The sequence below is a fragment of the Hyperolius riggenbachi genome, chromosome 5 (assembly GCF_040937935.1).
Source record: "Hyperolius riggenbachi isolate aHypRig1 chromosome 5, aHypRig1.pri, whole genome shotgun sequence".
NCBI classification, from domain to species: domain Eukaryota; kingdom Metazoa; phylum Chordata; class Amphibia; order Anura; family Hyperoliidae; genus Hyperolius; species Hyperolius riggenbachi.
In genome coordinates this window covers 386,886,492-386,899,409 of record NC_090650.1, presented here as the reverse complement: position 1 = coordinate 386,899,409, position 12,918 = coordinate 386,886,492, and the positions used below count along the sequence as shown (strand labels likewise).

The following is a 12,918-nucleotide window of genomic DNA, read 5'->3' as shown; positions in this document are numbered from 1 at the left end:
AACTTGGCCCTCCAGCTGTTAAGGAACTACAAATCCCACAATGCGTTTGCCTTTATGAGTCATGACTGTGGCTGTCAGACTCCTGCAATGCATTGTGGGACTTGTAGTGTCTCAACAGCTGGAGGGCCAAGTTTGCCCATGCCTGGCCTAGATGGTCTTTAGGGCCTGAGCCCACTAACACAGTTGTATCCGCTTCTGTCTGCTTTTCTGCATAAAGCTTCATCTACACAGTACAATTTTCCATCAGATTGACCAGTGATCTGAAAAGAAATTGCATCGTGTGTAGACTTCCAAATTGTTTCAGATCAATTTTGTGATAGATTTTGCATTGATAAGTACCCCAAATCCATTGCAAAATCTATCGCAATCCAATTGGGCGGGTTGGAAATTATCTAATAGATCCGATCTGATGGTAAATCATACCGTGTAGATGAGGCTTTACATGATGTGTAACTGAAAAGCGGACACAACTGCATCAGTGGGCTCAGGCTCTAAATGGGCACCTTCACCAAGTGTCATCTAGCATGCGTCATACCTTAACTCTTATATGATCCCTCAAATTCTCTTCTCCCCAAAACGAACTAATGTGGTTGCTCAATTCCCCTTCCCCAGATACTGGAACCCACAAAAGTCCAAACAATGATGTCATGCTGGGGCTTTCGTCTGGTCCCTTTACTCCTGGAGGTTTACTGCGGTGCCATCATAGTGAGCTGGCCTCCTATGGTGATATCTGGGAGGTGGTGTGGCATCGCTCTACTCACTCTATTCATGACGGAGTAGAGAGGAGGTGTGGTTTGTTTTGCTTACTAAGTAGCACTGCTTTCTGGGAGGTGTCACTCATCACTCCTCCCAACCAGGATACAGGTGTGAGATGGGTTGCAGAGAGCCTAATATGTGAAAACACCCACCCACCCCATCATACCTATACCTAGCTACCTATACTGAAGGCACGGCACCAATATTTAGCTAACCCAGGCATGGGCAAACTTGGCCCTCCAGCTGTTAAGGAACAATGCATTTGCCTTTATGAGGCATGACTGTTGCTGTCAGACTCCTGCAATGCATTGTGGGACTTGTAGTTCCTTAACAGCTGGAGGGCCAAGTTTGCCCATGCCTGAGCTAACCTATACTAGGTGCACCTATAGCTGGCTATCTATACTGAAGGCAACTACAGCTGTATACCTATACTGGGGGCACTTATAGCTGGCTACCTATACTGGGGGACACCTACAGCTGGTTACCTATACTGGGGGCACCCATACCTGACTACCTATCCTGGGGGCATAGTATGGGTTTGTGACTCCATGCATGGAAGGAGGGCTGGCAGGCTCTATAATGGATGACAGATCAGGCTGTGTGACTCCCTTGTGTCTCCTGCAGACAGGCTAGTTCGGCCGTGTAGCGCTGCACATATGTGTGCTCTGCTGTATCTCTTTCCATCACTGATGAGCTGGAGAGGGTAACACAAGCCGGGCACTGACAGAGCAGCTCATTATGTGCACTGCGAGGTGTGTGTCACCTGAGTAATAATGACCAGGACGGTCACTGTTCCCCTATCAACATACCCATCTCTGGTTCTGCAGCATCCGCAGGGTGTTCTGTTTCATCCTCCTTTGTCTCTGGCTCGTCGCTCGTTATCTCTTCATGCAAGCTGGCTTCAGTGGCTTCTTCCACCTCACCTGGTCACCATGGAGACAATGTTAGCATTAGTTAAAGGGGAAATGCCAAGCTCCAAAAGCGTACATGTAGGTTAAAGGGAACTTGAAGAGAGAGGCCAAATGTATTTCCTTTTAAGTAATAACAGTTGCCTGGCTGGCCTGCTAATCCTCTGCCTCTAATACATTTAGCCATAGACCCTGAACATGCATGCAGCAGATCTGGTGTTTCTGACAATATTGTCAGATTTGACAAGATTGGCTGCATGTTGCAAGATTGGCTGCAACAGGAAATAAATATGGGAGCTTCCATATTCTTCTCACTTCAGTTGTCCTTTAACCACTTTATCAACCACTACAGTATATCTACGTCCTCTGTGACTTCATCTAAGCCACGAGTCAGTAGATATACGTCTTGTAACAGAAGCAGTGCTGTGCAGGGTTGGGTTTGCTCCTGTGCACATTTCTGGCGCTATCTGATGCAGCACTAATTGGTGAATGGGAATATATGTTTCCAGAGCTAATGAGATTGATATTTACCATTAAAAACTCGTATTTTCTCAGTTCATAGTGAAAAATACACTCTGCAGCATTATTTCAGAATCAAATATCTTCACCATAAACTGTGACAGGAACATAATCTAAGTTTTGTGATAAGCGGTAAGAATAGCCAAACAAAATTTGTGGAGTTTTTTTTGTATCTACAGTAGCACTATTTTTAAACTGGAATTGGTAAAACTGAGAAATGTGTTTTTTCTATTTTTGTCCTTGTTTTTCCATTAAAATTCATAGAAAACAAAATTGTTCGAGGGAAAAAATGGCATACAATGAAAGCCTAGTTTGTCTTGAAAAAAACAATATATGTTTCATTTCTGTGTCATAAGTAGGGATAAAGTTATTTCTGATTAAATAAGGACATAGCTAAACTGTCAAAACGGCTCTGGTCCATAAGTGGGAAACAAGGTCTGGATGCGAAGTGGTTAAAGGACAACTGAAGAGAGATGGATATGGAGGGTGCCATATTTATTTCTGTTTAAGGCTAGTTACACACCAGGACGTTGCGTTTAGGGGACGTTATAGGGCACATAACGTGCCCCTAACGCAACGCCTGGTGCTCTCTGATGTCGACGTCAGAGTGAGCCGCGTTGTGCAGCTCACTCTGTCGTCCGTGATGCCGTGATGCGTACTCTTGGACGCATGCGGCATCACGTGGTCCTGCCCGGCCAATCGCCGCACAGAGCGGCCGCTCCAGGAAGTAAACACTGCACGTCACTGAGTGCAGTGAATATTAATTAGCCATGTGCCCGGCCGCTCTCCCCTCCTCCCCAACATGACTGAGCACGTGCAAACAGTCTAACGCGGCTTTGCCGCGTAGAACGCACAGCATGCAGCACTTTGCTGCGTTACAATGTAACGCAACGTGGGCAGTGTGAACAGCCCACTTGTGTTACATTGCTGTGCATTGGGGAGCGTTACAGGCTGCACTAACGTGCGCCTGTAACGTCTCTGTGTGCAAGAAGCCTAAAAATACCAGTTGCCTGGCAGCACTGCTGGTCTATTTTGCTGCAGTAGTGTCTAAATAACACCAGAAACAGGCTTGCAGCTAATCTTGTCAGAAACACCTGGTCTGCTGCCTGCTCATTCAGGATCTATAGCTAAAAGTATTAGAGGTAGAGGATCAGTAGGACAGCCAGGCAACTGATATTACTTAAAAGGAAATAAATATGGTAGCCTTCATATCCCTTAGATTTCAGTTCCCCTTCAAGGCCCCTTTTACACTAGCATGGTAAACATGCGTTGCGTTACCTTATTTTACTGCAAGGGGCCGCAAAAACAATAAAAATCTATGGAGATTTTCACACTTATTACGGTTCCTTGCGGTGCACTGAAAGTATCTGAGTCGATGCAAGGCAGCACCTTGTTACCGCAAGCAGTCTATGGTTGACACATAGTGTAAAGAATGGAGCACGGTGCGTTGTGGCCCAGCATGCATGGGCAGACAGATGGGAATCCCAGTGACGTACTTCCTGCCCAGCAGGGAATATGTCACTGAGCGGGGGGCGGTGCTATACCTATGACCCTGTCAGTGCACTCTGCCACAAGGTCATGTGACTGAGGGTTTCTGCAGTGTGGTGCGATGCAGTAGGAACATCACATCGCAAAAAAAAAGTTGCCTGGCGGTTCTGCTAATTGCTTTGGCTGCAGTAATGTTTGATTCACACACCTAAAACACCCAAACAACAAATCTTTTTAGACTTTTTTTTGTCAGAAACGCCTGATCTGCATGCTTGTTCAGGGCCTATAGCTAAATGTATTAGAGGCAGAGGATCAGCAGGGCAGCCAGGCAACTGGTATTGTTTAAAATGTCTGTTTCTCAGATTTGTATGAAGCATATAAGACTACTTTTTAACCCTGGAAATGTGTCTGAAGAGTCAGGGGTCGTCTTATACGGCGGGAGTCATTGATGCCGGGTGATTTACCCTTTCCTGTTACCGCCTCTCAGATCTCGCTGCTGAGGACTGTAGTGAAGCGGCGCAGGTAGAGTTGAGCCGAAATTTTCGTAATTTCGCATTACTATAATTACGCATGCGAAATTTGCGATTACGATGCGAAATTAGCGTAGCGAAATTGCCATTAAAATCTTGATTGAAAATACCGTAAGCGTAATTTTCAACGCGAAATTTCGCGTTTCGTTCATGCCGTAATTTCGCATTAAACGCTATCGTAATTTCGCATTAAACCGTAACGCTCCGTATAATATAAAAAAGCCGCCGACTTTAAGGGTTAATAGCAAAGCCCCCTTAAATGCTAAGAGCCTCAAATTTGGAGAATATATTAAGGAGATCAGGAGGAATAAGAGGAAAAATTTTTTTCTCAAAAAGACCTTATAGTTTTTGAGAAAATCGATGTTAAAGTTTCAAAGTAAAAATGTATACATTTAAAAACCCGCCGACTTTAACGGTTAATAGCAAAGCCTGCTTAAAGTTTAGGAACACTAAATTCCTAGGGTATGTTAAGGGGATCAGTGGGAATAAGAGGAAAATTTTTTTTTTCAAAAAGACCTTATAGTTTTTGAGAAAATCGATTTTTAAGTTTCAAGGGCAAAAATGTCTTTTAAATGCGGAAAATGTCAGTTTTTTTTTGCACAGGTAACAATAGTGTATTATTTTCATAGATTCCCCCAAGTGGGAAGAGTTTTACTTACTTCGTTCCGAGTGTGGGAAATATAAAAAAAAACGACGTGGGGTCCCCCCTCCCAGACCTCTTTAACCCCTTGTCCCCCATGCAGGCTGGGATAGCCAGAATGCGGAGCACCGGCCGCGTGGGGCTCCGCACCCTGATTATACCAGCCCGCATGGTCCATGGATTGGGGGGTCTTGGAAGGGGAGGGGCAGCCAAGCTTTCCCCTCCCCCTCCGAGCCCTTGTCCAATCCAAGGACAAGGGGCTCTTCTCCACCTCCGATGGGCGGTGGAGGTGGAGACCGCGATTTCCTGGGTGGGGGGTTCATGGTGGAATCTGGGAGTCCCCTTTAAAAAGGGGTCCCCCAGATGCCCACCCCCCCTCCCAGGAGAAATGAGTATAGAGGTACTTGTACCCCTTACCCATTTCCTTTAAGAGTTAAAAGTAAATAAACACACAAACACATAGAAAAAGTATTTTAATTGAACAAAAAACATAACCACGAAAAAAGTCCTTTAATATTCTTAATTAACCATTTAATACTTACCTGTCCCTTTAAATAAATGATCCCACGCAATATCCTCGGAAATGTTCTATCAGTTACAATGTAACAAAGTTATTACAATGTAACAACTTTGTTACATTGTAACTACGCCGCACCCGACGTCACTCGCCGCTCAGCCGCTGCATACACTTACGCGTCCTTGCAGGACGCTAAGTCCCCGCCGGCTCCCGCTGTCCACCCCGCCCACATCTGTCACCCACATGTCACCCACATGTGGGTGACATGTGGGAGAGGCGGGGAGGGCAGCGGAGCTGGCGGGGACTTAGCGTCCTGCACGGACCCGACAGAGCTCTGAGCTATATAGCTCAGAGCTCTGAGAAGCATCTTTGTATTTTGGCTCCAAGGAGCCCCATTGGTCCTTAGCAGACCAATGGGGTTCCTTCAAATCAGAAGGAACCCCATTGGTCTGCTAAGGACCAATGGGGCTCCTTGGAGCCCAAATACAAAGATGCTTAGAGAGCTCTGAGCTATATAGCTCAGAGCTCTGTCGGGTCCGTGCGGCGGGTGAGCGGCGAGTGACGTCGGGTGCGGCGTAGTTACAATGTAACAAAGTTGTTACATTGTAATAACTTTGTTACATTGTAACTGATAGAACATTTCCGAGGATATTGCGTGGGATCATTTATTTAAAGGGACAGGTAAGTATTAATGGTTAATTAAGAATATTAAAGGACTTTTTTCGTGGTTATGTTTTTTGTTCAATTAAAATACTTTTTCTATGTGTTTGTGTGTTTATTTACTTTTAACTCTTAAAGGAAATGGGTAAGGGGTACAAGTACCTCTATACTCATTTCTCCTGGGAGGGGGGGTGGGCATCTGGGGGACCCCTTTTTAAAGGGGACTCCCAGATTCCACCATGAACCCCCCACCCAGGAAATCGCGGCCTCCACCTCCACCGCCCATCGGAGGTGGAGAAGAGCCCCTTGTCCTTGGATTGGACAAGGGCTCGGAGGGGGAGGGGAAAGCTTGGCTGCCCCTCCCCTTCCGAGACTCCCCAATCCATGGACCATGTGGGCTGGTATAGTCAGGGTGCGGAGCCCCACGCGGCCGGTGCTCCGCATTCTGGCTATCCCAGCCTGCATGGGGGACAAGGGGTTAAAGAGGTCTGGGAGGGGGGACCCCACGTCGTTTTTTTTTTTTATATTTCCCACACTCAGAACGAAGTAAGTAAAACTCTTCCCACTTGGGGGAATCTATGAAAATAATACACTATTGTTACCTGTGCAAAAAAAACTGACATTTTCTGCATTTAAAAGACATTTTTGCCCTTGAAACTTAAAAATCGATTTTCTCAAAAACTATAAGGTCTTTTTGAAAAAAAATTTTTCCTCTTATTCCCACTGATCCCCTTAATATACCTTAGGAATTTGGTGTTCCTAAACTTTAAGCAGGCTTTACTATTAACCGTTAAAGTCGGCGGGTTTTTAAATGTATACATTTTTACTTTGAAACTTTAACATCAATTTTCTCAAAAACTATAAGGTCTTTTTGAAAAAAAAATTTTTCCTCTTATTCCTCCTGATCTCCTTAATATATTCTCCAAATTTGAGGCTCTTAGCATTTAAGGGGGCCTTGCTATTAACCCTTAAAGTCGGCGGCTTTTTTATATTATACGGAGCGTTACGGATTAACGCGAAATTACGGTAGCGTTTAATGCGAAATTACGGCATGAACAAATACCCATTGTAATGCGAAAATTACGTGAAAATTACGCTTACGCGAAATTTCGCGAAATCCTTCTTCATTACGATTATGTACTTACGGCCATAATCGTAATTACACTAATTACGCGAAATTTCGCGAAATCGTAATTAGGTCATTACGCTCATCTCTAGGCGCATGTGCGAGATCTGAGAGGCAGAGAAGGAGGTAAATATGATAAAAGGGTCGGCCAGACGGGTCAAAGAGGCGTGTTTTATGGGCACAGCACGATCTATTCTTCCATACCGCTCTGATAAACAGGGAGACAGGGAGAGCTGACCAATCCGCTTAGGGAGAGGGAGAGTTGACCAATCCAACCAGTAAGTCGCCTATATACTGTTATATACTGGGTACCACATACAGCACAGCACCAGTATCTGTTCATACACAGCACCAGTATATGATGTTTTAATTTTTATTTGGTGTGCCTTGTAAGAGGGGTAGTCTTCTTCGGCAAGTATATCCCAAACTCTAAATCTTAACTGGAAAAGTTGGGAGATAGTCTTATATGCCGGAATATCCGGTAGATTATATTTGAGATGAAAAAGAAATTGTAATTAGGTGGTACAAAATCAAAACGGCATGATCTCGGCAGCGTTCAAAGAATATCCGTGTGGGAGTGTACTCTTTCTGGCTGGATCCTGGAGCAGATGCGTTACCACCATAGACGTTCAGAGAGGAAAGCCTGATTGGCTCTACAGTACTAAGACCAATTACTAATATCACTTTTCAAAGGCCTTCTAGTAATATAGCTTGCATCAATCATGGTCATCAGCCTCCTACAATGGAGTCATAATACCTTCGGTAGAGTCCTCTGCTTGTTCCTGCTCCTCCTCTGCTGGCAGATAGGCATCCTGTGCGGTGGGCTCCGACGTTTCTGCGCTTTCATACTCTATGGCTTCCTCAGCTTCTGTCTGCTCCTCTTCTGGGGGAACGCCATTCGGCTCGTCCTCTGTGGGTGGGATCAGCTTTGTCTGGTCTGGGATGGTTTCAATGTCATCATTAGCCTCTAAAACTGAAGGGCACAGAATGCATTCATTGTAAATCTAAAGTAAACCTGAGATGAATGGGAGAAAACAATGTTTACTTACGAGCCCCCTCTAGTCCGTCAGCTCCCTCAATGCCCTTCCGTTCCAATCCACTGTGCTCCTGAGAAGTCCACGATCCAGGTGAGTTGTGGCCACTGCGCATGTGCTGTTCCGGGTCGTGCACCTTCTCCATCACACTCCTGGAGCCGGGAGCATTCCGCACAAGCACATTAACAGTCTTGGCAAACTGCATGCGCAGAACACTCCTATCCATGGGAGTGTGATTGGGTGGGGGGTGCACATGGACAGGATCACACATCCTCAGTAGTCCACAACTGAGCTGAGTTGCAGTCTTCATGGGGCGGACAGCGGCACAACTGAGGGGAGGACGGAGAGAGAGCTGGCAGACTATAGGGGGCTGTAAGAAGCCCCAGGTAAATAAATATCCTTTCCTCCCATTCATCTGAGGTACGCTTTAAGTTATATAAGGCCCGGTTCACTCTGGCATGGATGGAAAATTGATCCGTGGAACGGGTCAATTTTTTAAAGGCACTAGTTTTCCATCTCTGAGGTTCTATTCCGTTAACAGTAAAAGTGACGCATCAGTAGATCCAGAAAAATTACCACAGATCCAAACTTGCGGTCCTTCCAGCAGATCACGTGGAACGGTTCAGTTTGACCGGACCAATGTGAACAGATCCATAGGTTAACATTAGCATGCATTCAGGTCCATTCCGCTACAATATGCTAATGGCTTGTTTTTTCGTGCCAGTGTGGGCCACACATTATACAATTAAAAGATCCAATTTCACACCATTTCGATAAATGCAATCGTCCCGAAAAATCGAAAGCTTTTTCTTTTCATTCATTCGAGAAATCTGATCGAATTTCCCGGTTTTATTCAATAAAAGAAGATCGGGAGTCTTGGATTTGTCTGATCAATTTTTATCAACATTGTATGGTGCGGTGTAGATTGTCAATTACGTGAGTTTTTATTTTTATCATAATTGGGGAAAAATTTAACATGTGTGTGCTCACTTGGTCAGATTTCTGAAATGTTATCAGTCAGAAAAATTGAGTGCAGTTCTTGAATTAAAAAGATTTATTTAAAAAACTGTATGGGGTGTGGCCACCTTTAGGCCTCTTTTCCACGGACTGTTGAGCTGTGTGCTCAGCAAGCAGTTACCAGGCAGCAGTGAGCAGTTACCAGGCAGCAGTGAGCAGTTACCAGGCAGCAGTTACCAGGCAGCAGTGAGCAGTTACCAGACAGCAGTAAGCAGTTACCAGACAGCAGTAAGCAGTTATCAGGCAGCAACAAGCTGTTACCAGGCAGCAGTGAGCAGTTATCAGGCAGCAGTGAGCAGTTATCAGGCAGCAGTGAGCAGTTATCAGGCAGCAGTGAGCAGTTGTGAGAGATTGAAAGGCATTTCAATGCCTATCAACAGTCCATGGAAAAGAGGCCTTTGTTCTGCCAATACAAAGGAAAATTCAGAAACATAACAAACATGGATTTAGTTAATTATAACATACTGAAGCCTCACTTTAGGCACATATATTTATTGATGTCTGCATAGGCACACAATGTCAGAGCATATTTACCTCTATATATTACACATGCTACATAATACTTGGGGCAAATCAATCGTTTTATGCCATCTTGTTAAAGAATCTACAGCTGCTGCACAATCTTGTTTAGTGAACAATGCACTGTCTACATCTGCTGCGGGGCAATGTTTGTTCACCATCCGCAGTTTCTCCTTTCTCTTCACTATAATCAAGCAGCATGTTTGCACAGCGCTCAGTCCCTAAACTGCCACCCTAATGATCAATTAACAAACATTACATTGACAAAAAACTGACTTTAGCCCTCAATAACATCCAAGAAAGTACTGTCCTAGTTCCACAAAACCTTTTCCAAAAGGCCTACAGTGCATTCGGAAGTATTCAATGACTTTCTCACGCTATTGGCTATTGGCTGGATAGTGTAATGTTTAAGGGCTCTGCCTATGACACAGGAGACTTGGGTTCAAATCTCGGCTCTGCCTGTTCAGTAAGCCAGCACCTATTCAGTAGGAGACCTTAGGCAAGTCTCCCCAACACTGCTACTGCCTATAGAGCGCGTCCTAGTGGCTGCAGCTCTGGCGCTTTGAGTCCGCCAGGAGAAAAGCGCAATATAAGTGTTTGTCTTTAGCATATAGCAACCATGTGCCAAATTAGATAGAACTCATCTTTCATTTATCATGTAACACTCACTACCTTATAACACACATTTAAAACAAGCTTTAAGGCCTTATTCACACCTAAAAACGCAAGCGTTTTGCGTTTTTGTGCGCTGTTTCTTTTTCCCCTCCCGGTGCTCCACTGTGCGCTGCTTTTTTGGTAAAAGCACTTTTCTAAGCGCTTTTCCTGAGCGGTTTTGTAATTTATTCCCTGACACAAGTCAGGAAGTGAACTTTTTGACCCAGAAAAGAATAAATACAATGTATTTATTCTAAAGACGTGAACGCAATCGCCGCGTTACCCGGTTTTGTTGAGCGTTTAGTGCTCTTCCTATACCTTCCATTTTAGCAAAAACGCCCCAAAAATAGTACAGGCACCGGTGCAAAGCAGACACAATGCGCTGATATGAACCTTCTCATAGGGATTCATTGCACAAGCGTTTTGTGGGTGATTTTGAAAATCACCTGCGCTGGAAAAGATGGCAAAAACGCCCTTAGTGTGAACGTTTTTATCAAATCATCGTACTTCCAGTTCAGTTCTCATTGAGATCTGCTCCATCTGTGCTGTCATTCCTCACCTATCTTTCTGTCACATGTCCCTGCTGCACTAGTGCTACAATGGGAAGATGGGCAGGAAATGATGTCACAGGCTCGGCAGACTACAGCAATCTTAACTAAAGCTGCATACTCCCCGCTCGATGGGTCCAGCGACGTCCCCTTGACGACGGTCACTAGCGACGCTTCTTCCTGTTAAAGTGCAAGGTCACGCGATGTACATGGCAGCACGAGCGAGAATTCAGCGGTACTTTGCGCGGTGTCATCAGGGATCCCAAAGATCCGATCTGCTGCGGCGGTCCGGTGACGTTCTCAATCATGCACCTGTGCCCACCTCGCGATGTCGTTTAAAAATCTCCAGTAGTCGGGAAAATCGCCAGGCGGGTACAAGGCCCTTATGGCACCTGGGTCCAAAATCTTCTGTTCATGATGAAGTAAAAGTACACTGGGGACCCATATAAAAACCTAAAACCGCGAAACGCTGGCGTTTTGCGGGAATGATTTTTCTGCGATTAACACAGAAAAATCACTGGACACTGCAGCGTTTTGGGAGCGATCGCGATTAGTGGTGCTATGCAAGCTAATCGCGAATCGCCAGCAAAACGCTGCATGTCACGCGTTTGCGGTTAACGCTAACTGCAAGCGCAGCAGTGAGAACACTTCCATAGGCTCATATGGGCTAGCGGTTTTCAAAAACTGCTAGCGTTTTGCGCTGAGCTGAGCGGGAAACGTGCAATTCATGAATGGGGAATGGGGCCTAACAGCTTAATTACAAGTGTCTGGCAGCTAGAAGACTGAAGACAAAACTGAAAAGAGAAGTGAAAGAGGCACTGTAATAACATATTGCAATAAATAATTGCCAGCATCCTGAGAGACAAGGCATTATTTTCACTGGATTCAGAACTCTCAGAAACCAACATTCCGCAGAGCTACACCTGACAGCATTAACCCCCTTGGCGGTATGAAAAATACCGCCAGGGGGAAGCGCAACAGTTTTTTAAAAAAATTTTTTTTTTTTTATCATGTAGCGAGCCGAGGGCTCGCTACATGATAGCCGCTGCTCAGCGGCATCCCCCCAGCCCCGCCGATCGCCTCCGGCGATAGGCGATCAGGAAATCCCGTTCAAAGAACGGGATTTCCTGGAGGGCTTCCCCCGTCGCCATGGCGACGGGGCGGGATGACGTCACCGACGTCAGCGACGTCGGGACGTCATTGGGAGACCCGATCCACCCCTCGGCGCTGCCTGGCACTGATTGGCCAGGCAGCGCTCGGGGTCTGGGGGGGGGGGGGCCGCGCGCCGCACCGGATAGCGGCGATCGGGCGCGCGGCGGCGGCGATCGGGGTGCTGGCGCAGCTAGCAAAGTGCTAGCTGCGTCCAGCAAAAAAAAAATTAAGTCAATCGGCCCAGCAGGGCCTGAGCGGCACCCTCCGGCGGCTTACCCCGTGTCACACACGGGGTTACCGCTAAGGAGGTTAAAGATGTCGTCATATATAATGCAAATCAGAGTGAGGAATTATTTTGCAATGGGCAAACAATGACTAAATTTATTTATACATGAATATTGTAAGAAAAAAAAAAAGGAATTTTATCCATGACATTATTTTCACTGCAGTTCCTCTTGAACTATCTACAATACAGTGGGTCCCTCTTGTCTCTGGGCCCTGCAGGAGCCACTATGGCTGCTATTGCAATGCCTTTGTTTTTTTCACAAACCAGATTCCCCAGCGTGTTAGTAACTTCTTCTGTTAAACATTTACCATGCTCTGATCATTGGGCAAAAGTGCTTGTCAGACAGGATTGTCTCTCTGTGCGCGATGATGTCATGCAAGCTTGCGACAGCTCATTAAATATTTACCAGAAGTGAACTAACTAATACCCTTAAAGTGAACCTGCAATCATATCACCAAAACTGTAACCTTTACCGTAATCTTCCTATTCAGCTCTGCCTGCTTGGTGAAGTCCCAGTGAGGCCTGGTGCACACCAAGCGTTTTTGGTAGCATTTTCAAAAACGT

General features: G+C 45.6%; 1 protein-coding gene across 2 annotated transcripts in view; it reads right to left on the bottom strand.

The window, feature by feature from the left end:
* The window catches only part of LOC137519067 (phosphatidylglycerol--prolipoprotein diacylglyceryl transferase-like), a 55,498-nt gene that overhangs the window by 5,650 nt on the left and 36,930 nt on the right, over positions 1-12,918 (bottom strand). The window contains exons 2-3 of one of the 2 annotated variants that reach the window (XM_068237707.1): positions 7,902-8,081; positions 1,566-1,679 (exon numbers count right to left, since the gene is read on the bottom strand). In XM_068237707.1, coding sequence (XP_068093808.1) covers positions 1,566-1,679; positions 7,902-8,081 — 294 coding nt within the window. Of the gene's footprint in view, positions 1-1,565; positions 1,680-7,901; positions 8,118-12,918 lie in introns of both variants that reach the window. The other variant, XM_068237706.1, reaches the window with a different exon arrangement.